General features: G+C 35.9%; 1 protein-coding gene and 1 long non-coding RNA gene across 5 annotated transcripts in view; one reads left to right on the forward strand and one right to left on the reverse strand.

Annotated features, from left to right (window-relative positions):
• The window catches only part of LOC122240975, a 30487-nt gene extending 15295 nt beyond the window's left edge, over positions 1–15192 (reverse strand). Inside the window, exons 1-2 of the long non-coding RNA XR_006220844.1 lie at positions 15119–15192; positions 4512–4595 (exon numbers count right to left, since the gene is read on the reverse strand). This is a non-coding gene — a long non-coding RNA (uncharacterized LOC122240975). The remainder of the gene's footprint in view (positions 1–4511; positions 4596–15118) is intronic.
• FSIP2 (fibrous sheath interacting protein 2) overlaps positions 15127–19718 on the forward strand; it is a 97914-nt gene continuing 93322 nt past the window's right edge. For all 4 annotated transcript variants that reach the window (XM_042994870.1, XM_042994872.1, XM_042994871.1 and 1 more), the window contains exons 1-2: positions 15127–15319; positions 15662–15787. In XM_042994870.1, the coding sequence (XP_042850804.1) occupies positions 15221–15319; positions 15662–15787 (225 nt within the window). In that variant the 5' untranslated portion in view covers positions 15127–15220. The remainder of the gene's footprint in view (positions 15320–15661; positions 15788–19718) is intronic.

The following is a 19718-nucleotide window of genomic DNA, read 5'->3' on the forward strand; positions in this document are numbered from 1 at the left end:
CCATGCTGGTAAAATACTAATAATGCCAACAGCAATTATTATCATTATTGGCTACACTATATTACACGGAGTTTACAAATGGTTTAAAATAATTTAATAAGAGCTAAGATGTACTTAGTTTTGTGAAATGCAAAACTACTGGTATCCTCTTGCACTCATTTTGGTCTAATGACTTAGTGGAAAATATCTTTTTAGCAAGCATATTTTAACAAAAAAGCTACAAACCACAAATTACTATCTAGGTATTCCACAACAATGAATCAATAAAAGGAAGAAATAAGGAAAAAGAATGAGTGGGAAAGGTAAGAGACAGGAAGGAGAGAGAATGAAAGAATGAAAAGAATCAGTAATATGAAAGGTTTAGATAATTCAATTTGTGGTAACATGTTATGCTATGGTAACACACAAAATTTTGTCAGTAATTTGACACTTTCTTCTAAATGATTAATTCAAAGGTACATCACTAATAGTTCACTTTTATTTAATAAAATAAATAATATAAAACATACTTCCTTCATATTTCAATTATATTGTTTAATATTACCAACTTAGAGAAATTATAAAAATTATTTTCACTATTGTTATAATTATAATACCAATAATCCTATAAAGATATATTTACAAGTCTATATTTTGTTGCAAAGCAAATATATTTTATTACAACACTAAACCATTTGTGAGATGGAATTATATTTAAAGAAAGTTTTTAAATTGCACACTCTTGATAAAACATGGTGAAATCATCTAAACATTAAAAGCTAATTTAAGTAAATCAATTGCTTTATTCTCCTACTACTAAACAAAAAAAGAAAAAAATCTAGGGAAATAAGTTTAATAAGCTATTACCCAACATCCTAAAATCTTCCATTGTAAGGATTGTTTTGCAAGACATAATTGTTTCCACATAATTAAGTACCTACACAAATAATGGTTTCAATGATTACCAAGGTTACCCAAGGCAAACACAATAAATTTAAAATGAGAACTAATCTAAAATGTGTTTCCAATATTCAGATCCATCAGAGACTAATAAGATCATACTTGAAATGAAGTAGCTATGTAAATGAGGGCACACTGAATATTCAATCCTTAAATGACAAACTTTCTCTGAATTTTCTTCTTTCTCACTTAAAGAAAACATTTTATTTTCTGTATTTTCAACATCTTAGCAAGAAACAATGGCTCTGATGGCCTCTTAAATTTGGACAGAATTTCGAATGGACATTATTACCTTTTAATTTTCGTTCCCTGGGCCAGAATGAAAATGTTAAAACATATGCTTATGAGTCTGTAATTCAAAATGATTTTACCATTCTATTTGTGTAAAGATATCTAAAAAAATTAGAAGCAATATTTACAAGGCAGTTAAGGTCTTGAACAAGGTTAACCAAAAGAGACAAAATCCTCTAAAGACTCTTAGTAAATAGCATAAACTAGTTTGATTGATTGGAATGTATATACAATTATGTTAATAAGTAAAAATGGATTAATCTATTAAATTTTTAAAAATAAGGTTTCAAATTATCCCACAAAAAACACCAACTGTTTTCTGTATGTAAGAGATACAGCTAAAACAAAGTAATTCAAAAGTAGGTAGGCAATATTATGACAAACATGCAAACACTAATGATGTAACAGGAGTAAGCTGCTAACATCAGACAAGGTAGAATTCAGACAGAAAGCCTCAAATAAAAGAGCAAAGAATTGGGAGAATTTTTTTTTCTATAGAATGTCTTCTAAGAATGTCTTCTAAGGTCATTTGTATTCCCACCTTCATTAGTTTTGGAATTGCTAAAAATAAAACCCTTCTCAGACTGTTCACTAATTAGGTGAAAAAACTAACCATCCAAACAAACCAAAAAAAAAGCTCCAGACCTGATAAGCTGCTTCCTGAAATAACCCTTCAATGTTAATATAAAGGGCCAGCTGGCAGAAGATGATAAGGAAGTAGTAATATTTTTAATTGGCACTTATTCTGAATACTTATAATACCAACTACACGAAAAGGTGAAAATTATTCCATGTTAACAAAAAACAAGTTTCTCTTAATTCAGTATCATAAGGATTCAAAAGTAAAGAAATTACATAGCCACAATTAGAGGTTCTTTATTTAAATGAATATTCTTTAAACAATTTGAAAAGAACAACCACATTTCTATGGTGATTGAACTTACTATAACAAATGTGTTTACTGGGAAAAGAAATAAACTTAACTTGATGCCAGTTTCAGTCTAATGAGTAGAACAGACCCCAAATTACATGCTGGGACAGCATGAAGCATAATATTCTCTTTAGCTGTATGATTTGGTGGTAAATTGACAGAAGACTTGAGTGATAACTTAAAGCTCCCACTAATCTAATTTGTAATTTTGGAAGACTTCACTTTACTGATCCCTTGTATCCTTACTTGTAAAATAAAAGTATCCACTTAAAAGATAACTAATAACCTTTTCTGTTCTAATATTCTGAAGGGTTTTCACTTTTTAGAATCTTTTATTGAGGGGTTCCTGAGTGGCTCAATCAGTTAAGCAGATCTCACGGTTCACTGGATGGAGCTCTGCATCCAGCTCCGTGCTTACAGTGCAGAGTCTGCTTGAGATTCTCTTGTTCCCTCTCTCTGCCCCACCCCTGCTCATTCCCTGTCTCTCTCTCTCTCTCTCTCTCTCTCAAAGTAGATAAATAAATTTTTAAAAAAATGAATCTTTTTTTGAAATATAGATGCTCATAATCCATTATCTTGTGTTACTTCAAAACACTCCTTCCTTAAATTCACAAGATATACATTATAGATCGTACATATTTATATAAGCAAAATATGTAAGTTATATATCTATAATTAAAACAAATTTTCATAAAGTGATACTCTTGTTAAACCTGAAACCCGCTATTTTCTATTCTTTTCTCTTTTGTTGTAACTTTAAAAATATTGCCTTGATCTACTGAGTTAATTTCACAAGATACTAATAGTTTTTGTTCTTCCATTTAACAAAATAGCTACATTTATGCACATCAATAAACCCTGTAATTTATTTAATCTGCATATACTGATAGCTTTTGTAAGGATTAATATATGAATGCTGAACAAACATGATTAAAATATTCCAATTCAGTCAAGGAAAGTATGCAACAAAGTTATTACTATAGTTTAATAATGTACCTAGTCTTTAATAAATGGATGAGATAAAGAATGGTAAGCCATCACATGGTGTTTTTACTATTCTATACATCATGTTCTTAACATTATGTAGAAAAACAGTAATTTAGGAGTTAAAAATGTGGGATTCTATCTAAAAGGAGACAGTGTCAGTTAGAAGGATCGGTTCTCAGAGATGAATAAAAGAAGAAAAGAAAAGAAAAGAAAAGAAAAGAAAAGAAAAGAAAAGAAAAGAAAAGAAAAGAAAAAAGAAAAGAAAAGCTATTCTGAAGCACACATTGGCACTATTTAAGCAGTGACTGGGGGTGGGGGGGGAGAATTGATTCACTTATTTTCTGAAGTGTTAGTTACTGAATATCTATTATTGAGTTTTTTCTACTTAATAATAATTATTGGGTACTGCTCTAGTTATTGAAGAGTACATTGAAGAAGACAGACAAAAATTTTCCTTAAAGAATTTTCATTTTATTGAGATTAGACATACCCATGTCTTCACATGGTCTTCCCTCTATGCCTATCTGTGTCCTAATCTCTTCTTCCCATAAAAATACTAGTCGTATTAGATTAAGATGCATCTTAGTGACCTCATTTTAACTTAATTACATGTATAAAGACCCTCTCTCCAAATACAGGTACTGACAGTTAGGATTTCCACATATGAATTTTAGATGGACACAATTCAACCCATAACAAAGCCCAAGGTTTTTAATGCTCGTTTATCATGTAAGCACCTGCTGCCTAGTACATATCAAATTTGCAGACGCCCAGACAGAAGGCATATGTCCAGCATAAACCATATTGATTTTATAAGCAGTTTAGGCACAGTGAACCAGTTATCACTTCATGAATGGCTCAACTACCAAGTTCCCCAACTCCAATCAAGAGAGAACTTTTCAAGTAGGCTTTTCTAAAAAATACCAGTCTCAGGCCAACTGCATTAACTCTTTTGTGCATAGTCAGGCTGACAAATTCAGGTTTTTTTTTTTTAATTTGTGATACATTTTAGGCCAAAAGTATACATATGTTTATTACAATTACTAAATTTTGCATTGATTTAAAAAAAATACAAAAATTATCTTTTGCAAGTTAGTCCATACTAAGCAACTTGGTCACTACTTTCATTTTTCTTATCCTCCAAACTTACATAATTTTAAAAATAACAGAAAAGTAGCGATTTTGCTTGAAGTTAGCAAAGATTTCAAAATACAAAATCAAAAATAAAGAGGGGAAGAATCTCCACTGTCTTTAAAACAAGCAAACAAAATTAGAAAAGCTAATTTTAGCCATTACTTGAAACCACAGCTTATGAGAAAGATTTATCCAACATAGAAAGAAGATATTAACAGCAGGCACATACCTTATCCAATCTCCATTTGTGGGAGGATAAACCACAGATAAATCACAAAGCAGTGTAATTTCTTTGAAGGAAACATGACAATATCTGTAAGAAAAATAAATGAAATCAACATACTCTTTAATCCAGAAATCTATGTAAAAGGATGATTATAGAATTTTTGTAACAAAAAAAATCAAAAAATTCATAAATAGAAGACTGGTTAAGTAAATAATAGTAATGACAGCATTAAACACCACTTAACTGTAGTTAAAAACTAAATTAAATCAGTGTACTCATATTGAATAATCTTCAAGACATACTGGTCAGTAAAAAATGGAACATGTGAAACATGCTTTATAACATAGATTTGCATATGTTAAGGGGGAAGACTTTCCTCTGTCCTTCAAGGTTCTTCTAGCTTGACTAAATCAAATTGACATGAGACAGATTAACAGGAGAAAATCAAATTTCATAGCATATGTACTAGAAATACACACAGACATGGAAATTCCAAAGTGAGGCAACATGATGTTTATGTGAACTATCATTAGCAGGAAGGTAAAAAGGAGATGTTTGGAAACCACAGGTTGCTCTACTATTAAGATCAGTTTCTTAGGTAAGGAGGAATCTCTGCTAATAGCTCTCTTCCTGGTACAAACAGACCAGGGGAGGGAAAGAGATCTTTCCCTCAGATGAAGGGAGGGAAAGAGATTTTTCTGAATCTGCTGTGCTTAGATTGCTTTTAACTCAAAATAATGTTCATGCCAAAGTGGCCCATGAGGCAGGGGGGATGCTCTTGGCCCCTACACGTATGTATAATGACATACAGACTACTATTGTTTGCTTTTGGGTTGAGAGTCTTAAGATCTTGGAATAAGGGTAAATTATTTTACTTTATATTGTTTCAATGTTTACCCACACATGTTATTACTTTACCACTACAAAATTCTGCCTCCTCTGCCTCTGAGGGACACCAAAATGATTAAATAAATTATTGGAAGGCTGAAATTTGAGGACTAACATAGGAATCAATATCTCTTGGAACTTAAGATAACATAAAGGGTCATATTGATAATTCAGACTAACATCACTCAAAGATTTGACTCTGTATCAAGTTTTAAGTGTCAATTAAATACTAATAATTACAAGGATATATGTCATCATGAGTCACAGGTAAACCAAAGAAGTCTATGACCCCTAGTCTAGTTCCCCAAGTCCTATTATACCACATTGGATACACATGTTAATAGATGAGATTTCTATGAGGTTTGCATTTACTTACTTCACTTTCATATAATAATCCATTCAGGTTATAAGACATTTATATTTTACACTGAGAGGGTTACATTGATTATGTAACATTTCCCAACCAGCCATTATCCATAACTCCATATATTCCAGTTTGTTTATCATAAACAAATCTAGACAATTAGGCACATCTTGCTAAAAGCATTCCATAATAAAAAAGTCTATTTTACTAGCAAAAACCTTTGTTGTTGCTGCTGTGCCAATAGGATTGTCATCAGTATGTTTAGAAGGGGATTAATTCAGCTTCCTTGCCTTTTTTTCTTTCCCTGGAGCACCCCCAATACAAGAAGAGACTGTATTGCAGACCTGCAACTTAACTTCTTTCTTTCCAGATGACAAGATACTTTGAACATATTGATCAAATATATTTACATTATAATGAGAAGACAGGTGGTTAATTCTTAAAAGCCAAGAAAGAAATTAGAATGTAATTCAAAATGTAGTGAGTTTATATTCTTCTTAAGAACAAAAAATGACTAAAATGGATAAAAATAAAAATAGACTTTGATAAATAGATGAATAGTATCAGTGAATTATTGAAGTATGTAAAGTAGTTTTGAGATTATATCTTTAATATCTGAGACAGAATTGAGGAGAGAAATCAGTACATCAATCCTGCCCCTCATGTCTTATTCAGGCTTGGTCCAGATCATAATGGTACACAGTACAGATAATAAACTATATCATGTGGTAGTTTTATTGTTGGTTTTCTATTATTCCCCCTAATTTTATACTGATGAAGTCTAATGTGAGAAGTACATAATGCATAGCTCATCAAGATTTAAGGGTAGGGGGATCTGGAGAAAGGTGGTCAAAATGTGAAAAGTTCCAGTTATAAGATAAACAAGTGCCAGGGATATAATGTACAACATGATGATTATAGTTAACACTGTGTATAATATATAAGAAAGTTGTTATGTAAGTAAATCCTAATAGTTCTCATCACAAGGAATTTTTGTTCTTTGTTTTCCTTTTTTTTTAATTATATCTATATGAGACAGTAGATGCTAACTAAACTCACTGTGGTAAAAATTTCACAATATATGTAAATCAAACCATCATGCTGCATGCCTTAAACTTTTATTGTGATGTATATCAATCATATCTCAACAAACCTGAGGAAAAATATTTTTGATGTAAGAAATAATTTTATTTAAAAAATGATGAGGAGAAAGAATAATTGTTTGCTGATTAAGAATCCCTTAGAATAGAGCCAATTTCAGAGCTTTAAGATGACACGCAAATTCATTTTTCCAAGCCCAAATTTCCTGTTTGCAAAATGGAGATTGTAATAACTGTCTTACAATGTTAATGAAAGGGTTTCATAATACACACCTTGCTAACTACCTAACACAGTGAATGGTACATCATAAACATTAGTTATCTGTTGTTATGTAAAAAACTGTCCCAAAATTTAATGGCTTAAAACAACAGACATTTAGTATCTCTCAGTTCTTATACTACAGGAATCTGGGCACAGCTTAGCTATGTGCATCTAGTTCAAGGTCTCTCACAAAGCTACAATCAAGCTGTTGGCCAGAGCTGACATTTAAAAAACAAACAAACAAACAAAAACTGTAGCTACTTGACAAATACGGCAAAATTACTCATTTTACTGGATAAAATTTTCCAATAATTTCAAAAATATTTTCTCCCCAAGCATCAAATGTAGACAACATAACCAATCTTGTTAATAACAATGATTAGGATTGTGAGGGCAACATATTCCAACAATTAAAATGAAAAGAAAAAATCTTAATAACCAGAAAGTCCATTCCCTCAAATATCTCTATGATTTTAAGCTAGAATACATAGTACAGTGTCTAGTACTATACTTAGCTGGGCAGATTGCCCACCATTTAAATTAATCATGTCCTTCAATCACCATGATCAAATGAAATTTATCCCCGGGATGCATGGATGATTCAACATATGCAAATCAATCTGTGTGACACATCACATCGATAGAATGAAAGAAAAAAAAAAAAACAAATGATTACCTCAATGGATGCATAAAAAATATTCAACAAAATTCAATATTCATTCATGATAAAAACTCAACAAATTAGGCATAAAAGGAATATATCTGATATAATAAAGGTCTTCTGTGACAAGGCCACAGCTAACATTATGCTGAATGGTGAAAGGATGAAGGCTTTTCTTCTAAGATCAGGAAAAAGACAAGAGTGCCCCCTTTCACCACTCCTATTCTACATGGTACTGGAAGTCCTAGCTAAAGCAATCAGGCAAGAAAAGGTATCAGAATAAAGAAAGGAGCAAAAATGTCTCTATTTGCAGATGACATAATTTTATACATAGAAAATCCCAAAGACCAAAAAACAGTTATGTCTAATCAATGTGTTCAATAAAGTTGCAGTATACAAAATTAATACACAAAGTAGCATTTGTATATACCAACAATTAATTTTCTGAAAAATAAATAAATAATCCCATTTATGGTAGCATCAAAAACAGTAAAATAACTTGGAGTAAATTCAACTAAAGAATAAAAGATCTCTACACTGAAAACTATAAGACATTGATAAAATAATAGAAGACATAAATAAGTAAAAAGGTATCCCATGTTCGTTGACTGGAAGAATTAGTTATTAAAATGTCAATACTACTAAAAGCCATCTGTAGGTTCAATGCAAGCCTTATCAAGATTCAAATGGCGTTTTTTTTAAAGAATCAGGGGAAAAAACACTTTTAAAATTTATAAGAAACCACAAAAGACTCCAAATATACAAAGAAATCCTAAGAAAGAAGAATGAAGCAGGAGGTATCACACTTCCTAGTTTCAAGCTATACTATAAAACTAAAGTCATCATAATAGTATGGTACTGGTATAAAACAGATAAATAGACCAACAGAACAGAACTGATAGCCCAGAAATAAACCCAAGTATATAAGGTTAACTAATATTTGACAGGGAAGACAAGAATACTCAATGGAGAAAAGACAAGTCTCTTCAATAAATGGTGCTGGAATAATTGGATACTCACATGTAAATGAATAAAACTCAACCCACTCACAAAAATTAACTCAAGTGGATTAAAGATGTAAATGCAAGATCTGAAACCATGAAACTCCTAGGAAGAAGACATAGGAACCAAGTTCCTTGACATGGATCATAGTAATGATTTTTTTGATATGACACCTGAAGAATAAGCAACAAAATAAAAAATAAAACAGGACTACAACAAACTAAAAAGCTTCTACATAGTATAAGTAACTATTAACAACTTAGAAAATGGGAAAAAAATTGCAAACAATATATCTGTTAAGGGGTTAATATCCAAAACAAAGAACTCCTACAACTCAATAACCAAAAAAAAAAAAAAAAAAAAAATCCAATTCAAAAATGGGAAAAGGACCTGAATAGACATTTCTCCAAAGAAGATATATAAAAGGCCAAAATGTACATGAAAAGATGCTCAATATCACTAGTCATTAGGGAAATGCAAATTAAAACCACAGTGAGATATTAAATCACACCTGTTAAAATGGCCATTAACAAAAAGACCAGGAATAACAAATACTAGTGTGGATATGGAGAAAAGGGAACTCTGTGCACTGATAGCGGAATTTTAAATTAGCACAGCCACTATGGAAAAATAGTATAGGAGATCCTCAAATAACCAAAAATAGAACTACCATATGATCCAGCAATTCTTCTGAAAATATATGCAAAGGTAACAAAAAACACTAACTCAAAATCATGGTTCCACCCTCATACGTACTGCAGTATTATTTACAATAGCCAAGATGTGGAAACAACCTAAATATCCATCAATGGGCCAATGGATGAATGGCTATTTCACACACACACAATGGAACATTATTTAGCCAGAAAAAAGGAAACCCTACCATTTGTGACAACATAAATGGACCTTGAAGGCATTATGCTTAGTGAAATAAGTCAGACAGAGAAAGACAAATACTGCATGATCTCTCTTATAGGTGGAATCTAAAACAAACAAACAAAAACACAAAGAAATGAAAAACAATACCACCCCCCCAAACTCGTAGAAAGAGATCAGCCTTATGGTGACCAGAGATGGGGGTAAGGGGAGGGGGAATTAGAGGAAGGTATCAAGGTATATTTCCAGTTTTAAGATAAATAAATAGTAAGGATGTAACATACAGCATGATGACTATAGCTAACATTGCCATATAACACATAGCTAAAATGATATAGAAAAATTATTAAGAGAATAAATCCTAAGAGTTCTCATCACAAGGAGAAAAATTTTTCCCCTTTATTCTTTCATTCTTTGTTTCCTTTTTATTGTATTTATATGAGAAGATGGATGCTAGCTGAACCTACTGTGGTAATCACTTCATAATATATGTGAATCAAACCATCATGCAGTATGTCTTAAGCTTATACAGAACTATGTCAATCATCTCTCAATGAAACTGGGGGAAACTTCTAATTAATTAATTAATTAATTATTTCCCTATTAATGCTACTCAATCAAAGTGATGCTTATAATAAAATTATCACCTATTGAGCATCTCTATAGACCATGCATTTTGCTGTTTTTATCAATTTAACTCATATAATGGCCCTATAAAATAAGAGTTAGCACTATACAAATTTTGGAGCTGAGGAAACTAAAGCCAAGAGTTGAAATAAATAGAATTTAAATCCCAAGTCTACACTATTAATACTGTACTACGTATTCCTGTTGCCTTTTACTATCATGGAATTTTCCCTACCTGTGACTGGCTACCTTAAATTTTATGTTATTCTCAATTGAAAGCTTAAACTGGACATAATGTTTGAACATTACTTTTTATTTAATATTTCACTATGATTCATTTGTGTTATCATCTAAAATATATATATTGAGAATATAAGAACAATTTTCCCAATTGATATTTAATTTGGTACCCTTCTTTCTGCATGGTCTGCACCACTTAACAAATCAGGAATATGTATTTAATATCAGCTTTTCATCATCAAGATAAACATAATATTAAAAAATAATAATTCAAGTGTAAAGTATTTAAATGGGTAGGATACTGGCAAAGAGATATACTTTATAATATGAAAAGATACTGTGTAGTCCTTACCAGACTCTGGTGTGTGTGTGTGTGTGTGTGTGTGTGTGTGTGTGTACGCACTATTTAGCAATTACTAAAACGTAATCAAGAAATGAGCAGCCTGAATGCCTAGCACAGTGCTGGGCACTGCTGACCCAGGGGATCCAAGCAATGTAACTCTCATCAAAAGCACCTAGAATCTTATTAAGGGCCTAAGACCCACAGAGAGTCATCAAGTAATGAGAGATAAGGGCTAGGCAATAAAAAATCAGGTGCTAATTTGTTCTGCTGTAGAGGTAGTATTATACTAGTGATAGGGACAAAATTTCTCTTACCACATTTTTTAATATAATTTCCATTTTCTCTTTTGTAAAGATGACAATTATTTGAAAAAAATCTAAAACACCAGCAAATAAGTTATTTTACAGAAATATAGAAAAGCAGTTAACATTTGATAGATTATATATATTCAGAGGATGGTTTACTTCAATATTTGAGTCAGTTCTGTTGGCAATAGGAGGCATGTTTAATCAGAGGCAGTAACTAATCAAAAGTTAAGTAAGCTTTTACCTACCAAAAGCAGACCACTTTAGAAAGTATATGAGGGTGATACTCATTTATTCTTTTTGCCTACATTTACCGAATCAGTTATGGGAGGTTAGATAATACCATTCTATCTCTATACGTTTTGGAATCATTTAGAAACTTATATACATCAGGATGATTCTGATATCTATAATTTTGTAATTTCTAGACAAATTCTTATTTTGAGTCCTCTGTCAAATCAATTATCCCAATAAAGCCTTTTTTGACATGTCAATATATCATATTTTCTCCATTAGCAGGACATTCTGTAACTTTCTGTACTTGGTTGAATGGCAACACCCTAAAATTTAGTCCACTCAGAACCTCAGACTATGAAATTATTTAGAAATAGAGAATTTGCTGATGCAGTCTGGTTAAGATGAGGTCATACTGCATTAATGTGGGCTCTGATCCAAGGATTAGTATCCTTAGAAAGTATTATACTAGTGAAGATTTGAAAAGCACACTAATGTTTACCCCTTCTTGATGCTGAAACCCCAAGACTTCCATGTAAAAAGCTTGATCTAACCACCTGGAATATGAAAAGAACATCTGTACAGAGTGGTCCAACACGCCCAACCACTCCAGCCATCCTAGCTGAGGCCCTGGCTGGACATGTGAGTGAAGCCACCTAGATTATTCAGCTCTGTGTGGGCCAACACAGAAGACCCCGAAGTTCACAAAACTTCAAACACATGCTCCTCTGTCATCTCTAAGAATACAACAAATTCTTCTTCAAACATAATTATCATGGGCTTTCTCTTCTCCATTCTTACTTTCTAACTGCTATCCATATAAAAAGAACTTAACCTGTTGGATGGGTTTTTTTGGGGAATTAATTTACTTTTCTGATTTAACTGTTCTTCTCTAAAATTCAAGATTATCTACTCTTGTCAGCTTCACCATAACAATCATCCCTCCAACTCTATTGTTTTTAAAGTAGGTGAGATGAGGAAGAAACCAAAGTTATTACAATGTTGCCTCAAATCCATTCTTTCCCCTTTATTCTTATAGATTCCTTATTTCAGGACTTCAGTGTTTCTTGCCTATGTAACTACGCATAGTGAAATCTCTCAGGCCTTCTAACCCCAGAAATCCATCCCCCATATTGTCACCAGAATAATCTTCTAAATTGAGAATTTGCTTAAAACGCTTTGATGGGGGGGGGGGGGGGGCGGCGCCTGGGTGGCTCAGTCGGTTAAGCATCCGACTTTGGCTCAGGTCACGATCTCACGGTCCGTGAGTTCGAGCCCCTCATCGGGCTCTGTGCTGACAGCTCAGAGCCTGGAGCCTGTTTCGGATTCTGTGTCTTCCTCTCTCTCTGCTCCTCCCCCGTTCATGCTCTGTCTCTCTCTGTCTCAAAAATAAATAAGCATTAAAAAAAAAAACAAAAACTCTTTGATGGGTTCTCATTCATGTATGCCTAAGTCAAGACAACAAAAATATACTGGGGGCTCACTAAATGCTTGCTAGGCACTATACTAAGTGTTGTACATAAATAAGTGTGTGAATAAACCAATAGCTGCTTTCAAGGAGTTTCCATTCCCTTAAAGGGAGACTGACAGGTAAAGAGATATTTTTGATGTAATATGAAAAGTGCTAAAATGGAGGAAAGCACAGAGGAAGCAAATTTGGCCAAAGCTTAGAATGTCAGAAAAACTTTGTAGAGATGATGACACTTCAGCAGTCCTGTGACTGTGAATTCCAAGACCTGTGAATATGTGTTTCATGGCAATGAGGAATTAAGATTGCTAATGGAAATACGGTTGCTAATCAGCTGACCTTAAAATAAAGAAATTATTGTAGGTCATCTAGATGAGCCTAATATAATTAACAGATTTTTAATTATAGAGAGGGAGGCAGAGGTCTGAATCAGAGAGACAATTGAAGATGCTACGTGCTGGATTTGAAGTGGGAGAAAGGGAAAGCTTCTAGAAACCATAAAGAGGTAGGTCATAGATTGTGTCCAACAGCCTCCAGAAGAATGCAGCCTTGCCAACACCTTGTTTTCAGCAGAATGAGATTCATTTCACGCTGCTGACCTCAATTATTGTAAGATAATACCTTTGTATTGTTTTAAGCCACAAAGATTGTGGTAATTTGTTACAGCAGCAAGAGAAAACTACCACAGGGCCAAGTCACAGAGGCTGTTATATGCTTTGTTAAGTCTTAGGGCAATTGGAGATTTACTACAGAGGAGAGAGATGGCATCAGATAGCACTTTGATAAAAAATGGATTGCTGGGGTAAAGGTGGCAGAGAGATAAGGCTGTGGCTATCACACAGACAAAAGAATGATGAGTGGCTTAACTGAGGGAGTAGTGTACAGGTGGATAGGACAGGTCCAATTAATTTCAGTGATAAAATCATTAGGACTACAAGATCAACTGAATGTGGGGAATATGGGGAAAGTTAAGTATCTAGTACTATTTCTCAGTTTCTGGCTTGGGTAGATACTGATATTGTCACTGAGATGGGAAATGCAGGAAAAATAGGGCATTGGCTTTGTCCTGTTTTGGTAAAGGGATGGGTTGAGATTTGAGTACGTGGAATTTGAGACGATTGCGAGACATCTATGTGGAGAGGGGCAGTGGACTGTATCTTAAAATCAGAGTTCAAATTTAGGAGTACTTTGCATATGAGTGCCCATAAAACAAATAGAACAGATGTAAAACTAGTGTATTGATTAAGAAACTGCCTCTGGGGCCATTATTAAATAGTAATTATAATTCTTCTTTAACCTTTGCGGAAAAAAGAGGCAACTATTGGGAAGGCTGTTAGAAAGATTAAATGTGGTGAGTGTTTAGCACAGTACCTAGAGTTAGTACGTTAGTAAATAGTAGGTATTATTACTAAATAGCCCAGAAATAAGAAAGAACAACAGTGGGTTAAAGAATATTAAAGGTCTAAATCCACACTGCTGACAAATCAGATACAGTCTGGGCCTTCAAAGTACTTCTAGTCTAGTTAGCTCCTTGAAGGAAGGGGCCAAATTTCACTCACCGCCATATCCCCAGTGCTCCACTCACTGATGGGCCCAAGGAGTCAGGTATTTTATAAATTCTGGCTGGATGGTTGACGGGAGGAGAAAGAGGGATCACGGAGAAAGCAAGGGAGTCAGAAAGAAGGAGGGAGTAGGAGAGTGAGGGAAGAGAGCTAGAAAGAAAGGAGGAGACTAGAGGGAGGACAGGAGAAAGGCAGTGAGCCTCGAAGGAAGTCAAAGGACCTTATGTGAACCTGGAGTGGGAACCTGGGGACGGAGTGCGATCACAGTGTCCGTAAGGAGGCACATATAGAAAACCAGGCCTCTGTCCCTACAGTGGGCTGTACAATCACTCCTGGATTTTGTGTTTTGCCCTGTTACTCCACTTCCCCTCCCCCACCCCCACCCCCACTAATCCCCCCCTCCCCCGACCCGGGCCAAACCATAGCTTCTTGGAGGCCAGGAGAAATTAGACAGCTTTCGAAGTTTGGGTTTTTGTTTGGTATGACTGAGGGGTACTGGTTTGAGAGAGAAATGGTACACTGACTGTGACTCTCAGACCAGGCCCCTGGGACCGACTTCCCGGAGCCTGGGACGCTCACGCCGCAAGCACCTCGGGGAGGGCTCCACCCTTCCGGCGCTTCCAAGTTGGGAGCCTCGAACGCCACGAGGGTGGGGCCTCGCGGACGCGGGGTACTGACCATTCTGGATCCAGCCGCGACGGAGGGACGACGACGGGGAAAGGGGTGCGAAGGAAGGACACAGGAGAGGGCGGCTGAGGGTAGAAGGGCCCGGGGCTGGCGATGGAGCTGTACCTCAGCGCCTGTTCTAAGGCTGCCAGCGTCGCTGCCACCAAGACGGCCACCAGTGGCCTAGCCTCGGAGAGCCAGCAATGCGGAGACGTGAGTAGCAGCCAGCCCGGCGTCGTGGTCCTTGGCCCGGGCTTCTGGCCCTGTGGGGCGGGGGCAGGGATAGCCACCGACCGGTCTCGCGATTCCTAACCGCCCGCTTCTGGCGCCCTCGTGCGGCGCTGCCGGTGGTGGTGGCTTGGGTTGCTGGCCACAACTGGCTGTGGCTCTGGGGGCGAAGAGTGGGCGGTGTCCGGGGGAGCGGGAGGTCTTCAGGGCTGTCTGGTACGGCGGGACCCTTCGACCTTGACCGTAGGAGTTCATTTGGTTGGAGTAGGAGTACATTGGCCTAATACCTAAAAGGAAAGACCAAACTCTCCCAATTGCATCTGACAGGGCGTGCACAAAACCCACTTTCCAGGGGTCGGAGCGGGTCAACTACTGGATCTGCCTCTTGGGGTCAAGTTGCCTATGATCCCAGGAAGCAATACTTTATACTATACTACGAAGTTAGGTGAAAAGGTAAAGTAATTTTTAATTGTCTTACATTGGTTTTCTTTGCCCTTTGCTACTTGCTATTAGATACAGGAACTACATCATACAAAGTCCATTAAGGGAATCTGCACTGATATACAGACGAAAAAGATAACCAACCTCATATCTAACCTAAGATATTGCTTAGGATGCCTATCAGGCAACTTCATCTGTATAGTTTGAACAGAATCGTGGGCTAGAAAGTTTAGATTCTTAGCTCTGTCTTAATTTATAATTTATGGAACCATATTAACATGTCTTTATACTATCACTTTACATCTACTTATTTAGTGAGGTTTTATTGCAAACATATTTGGTTGAGAGGGGAAGGTTATCAGGGATAGCTGGATATTTGATTGTGTTATGATTTTAACCAATAATAACTTGGACAAAACTCTAATTACAGAACAATTTCCTACTATTTTATTTTGAGTTGCATTCTATTTCATATACTAAGTGAGAAAGAAATGAAGTTGAAATGAGTTAACATGTTCAGTATTTAACTGATGACTGCATGATTTGCCCCAACTTCCTCATCCAGTTTTTTCCTCCAATCCAAAGCCTCAGCTTTTTCCACTTGGGGTCTTTTATACCTACTCACACATACTACATTAGTATTTCTGTGCCTTTGTTCCTTTGTTCTGTGCCTTGTCTCCCAAACCTGGCATATTCTTTCTTCTTCTGCCCAGTCTATGAATCTGAACCATCTTTCAAGATTCTTTCTGAAGTATGATAGCCCCCAATTAGCTGTATTTCCTTAAAATTTGCATTGCTCTTGGTTTATATAGTTTCACTCAACAGTATAATTTTATGTTTATAATTTAAATCATACTGGGGTATAGTATGCTTCTCTGAAACTCTTTCATATTTTTAGTCCTCCATACCTCTACCCTCAAACCTCCCCAGCCTTTGACCCAGTAACTAATGCTGAAGAAAGTTCAGTGCATTCTTTTTCAGTGGTTCTTTGATCAATATTGAAAAAAAAATTATGAGAAAGAATTCTGAGTGACCCCGTGCCCTTCTTCTATCTATGATGTCATCAGAAATAAGCCTCCCCCCAAAAAAAGGGGGGGGACCTGGGTGGCTCAGTTGGTTAAGTGTCCAACTCTTGGTTTCAGCTCAGGTCATGATCTCACAACTGGTGAGTTCAAGCCCTGCATCTGGCTCTGTGCTGACAGCAAGAGCTTGTTTGGGATTCTCTCTCTCCTTCTCTTTCTGCCCCTCCCACTTCATGATTCTCTCTCTCTCTCTCACTCTTTCTCTCTCTCTCTCTTTCAAAATAATTTTAAAAAAATGAATAAGGTCCCTTGGTATTTGATACTTGCCTAATAAACAGCTTTAACCTTACTGATCTTAATAAACTTATTTCTTAAAGTAAGTTTTGTTTTGGGGTATCTGGCTGGTTCAATTGTTAAACGTCCAGCTTTGGCTCAGGTCATGATCTCACAGGTTCATGGATTTGACCCCCACATTAGGTTCTGTGCTGACAATGTGGACCCTGCTTGGGATTCTGTCTCTCCCTCTCTCTCTGCCCCTCCTTGCTCATGCTTTCTCTCTCCCTCTCTCAAAATAAATGAGCTTAAAAAAAAGTATGTTTTTTTCTGGAAAATATCTAATTTTTCTTTTTAAAAACAAATTTCTTCTATTAGAACTAACTATGCCACCTCGCACTGTTAGACTTAGTCACATCCAAACAAACTAGCTTTCCTAAAACATGCTTGAAACCTCTAATATCCCTTCTGTAGGCTAAGTGTAAACTTAGCCGTGTCTATTGTTTGCTTATTCAAATATATTGTTTGCTGAATTACCATTTCTGTCAAATAGTAATTCACTTGTCAATTACTTTTTTAAAATGTGTCCTCTCTATATTCTTTATTATATTCATTTCCCCCAAACTATCTTCATTTAATCATAATTAGGCACCAGACTGTTTCCCTGGAGAATGACTTTGTGAGATCCTTCTTTTTCTTTCAGTACAATCTCCTCCATAAACTGGTGCTTTATGTTTATACTTTTAGTTTGTGTGTGTGTGTGTGTGTGTGTGTGTGTGTGTGTGTGTGTGTGTGTTTAAGGGAAACTAATCACTTTAATTGACAACAGAATGGTTACGCTGGCTCCAATGAATGGATATGTCTAAAAGGTGTTCTTTGTTTACAGGTCAGTAGCCCAAGTTTGGTCTTGAGAAATATACTGCCATTCCAGCTAATGTTCAACATCTCTTAGATGTTAACATCTTTAAAAAAAGATGTCAGTATCTTAGAAAAATATGATCGGTCCACTCCTTGACTCATGATTGTTGATTGTTCCCCTTACAGGAAAGATATGGTCTTTATATCTGGTCTCACTGAATTCAAAACATTGTCCAATGGGATTCTTTTCTTTGCCTCCTCAGAGAAGCATTGGTAACTGGGGAATTCTGCTTTATGATTTAGGGCCTTGGAAGAAATTGAAGCCTGGTGTCAAACAAGAGGTCAAAAACTTATCAAGGAGGCTTTTAAATGGAAAAGGAAAGCTAGCATCCTATCAGGTTCCCGCAGCCTGCCCCTTTGCCCACATATGAAACATCCTCCCACCTACCTTAAAGGAGTTCTTTATAGGGTCCCACCCGGCCAGGCTCAATAGTGTTTGGAATCTGACTGTGGTGGCTACTGCCAGACTGAACACAGAGGTCACAAATTGGTACCTGCAGGCAGATCTGGGTTGGTGCACAGTGTGTGGGGTCTTATCAGTCGAACTGAAGGCCCCAAGCAGCACAGGCGCTCTCAGGGTCCCACATCTTACGCACATTCCAGTTGCCTTTCACTTGAGACAACTCCTGCTTTGACAGTACTTTAGACTAGAACTTCCATTTTTCTGGGCAAGAAAACTTAAAGGAAAGCAGAAAGAAAGAATGCAAAGGCAATATCAGAACAACTTCCACACCCACTTATATCCTCCACTTTTTCCCTTTGAGAAATTCCCCCATAACCCATTATCCCACCCTGCCATTGAAAAATGGACTAAGAACTCACACACAAAACAATCCACCTCACTTTGGTAATGTAATTTATAAATGAGAGTAGATAATTCATCTGTTTTCTCTAAAGTAACAGAGAAACATGACTGTTAGCTGATATTTTCCTTCTTTTATATGCTAATGATTATTGTATAAGGTGGTATTTGGTCTTTACACATATGAAGAAACTTCAGTCTTATCAAGATCTATTTTTTGACGTTTATTTATTTATTTTTGAGAAAGAAAGAGAGAAAGGTAGCAAGTATGAGTTGTTGGTCGGGGGGGGAGCAGAGAGAGAGGAGGGAGACAGAGAATCTGAAGCAGGCTGTGCACTGTTAGCACAGAGCCCAATGTGGGGCTTGAACTCACAGACCATGAGATCATGACCTGAGCCTAAGTCGGACACTTAACAACTGAGCCACCCAGGTACCCCATTATCAATATCTTTTATAATTGGTTTTTCAATATGTTGAACTTTGTAAGACCTTGATTTTTTTCCTAACTGTAGGATTCAGGGATCGTTGGGTTTCTTGCCTTAGATAAGACCCCCAATACAAAATAACTCTTTAATCCATTATCTTTAAAATCTGATTTTTACTCCTACTATTTTTGTTAAAGCTGTTTCTGGAGAGTGTTATGCTAAGTGAAATAAGTCATACAGAGAAGGACAGATTCCATATGTTTTCACTCCTATGTGGATCCTGAGAAACTTAACAGAAGACCATGGGGGAGGGGAAGAAAAAAAAATGGTTGGAGAGGGAGGGAGCCAAAACATAAGAGACTCCTAAAGACTGAGGACAAACTGAGGGTTTATGGGGGGGTGGGGAGAAGGGTGGGTGGGTGATGGGTATTGAGGAGGGCACCTGTTGGGATGAGCACTGGGTGTTGTATGGAAACCAATTTGACAATAAATTTCATAATAAA

The sequence above is a fragment of the Panthera tigris genome, chromosome C1 (assembly GCF_018350195.1).
Source record: "Panthera tigris isolate Pti1 chromosome C1, P.tigris_Pti1_mat1.1, whole genome shotgun sequence".
NCBI classification, from domain to species: domain Eukaryota; kingdom Metazoa; phylum Chordata; class Mammalia; order Carnivora; family Felidae; genus Panthera; species Panthera tigris.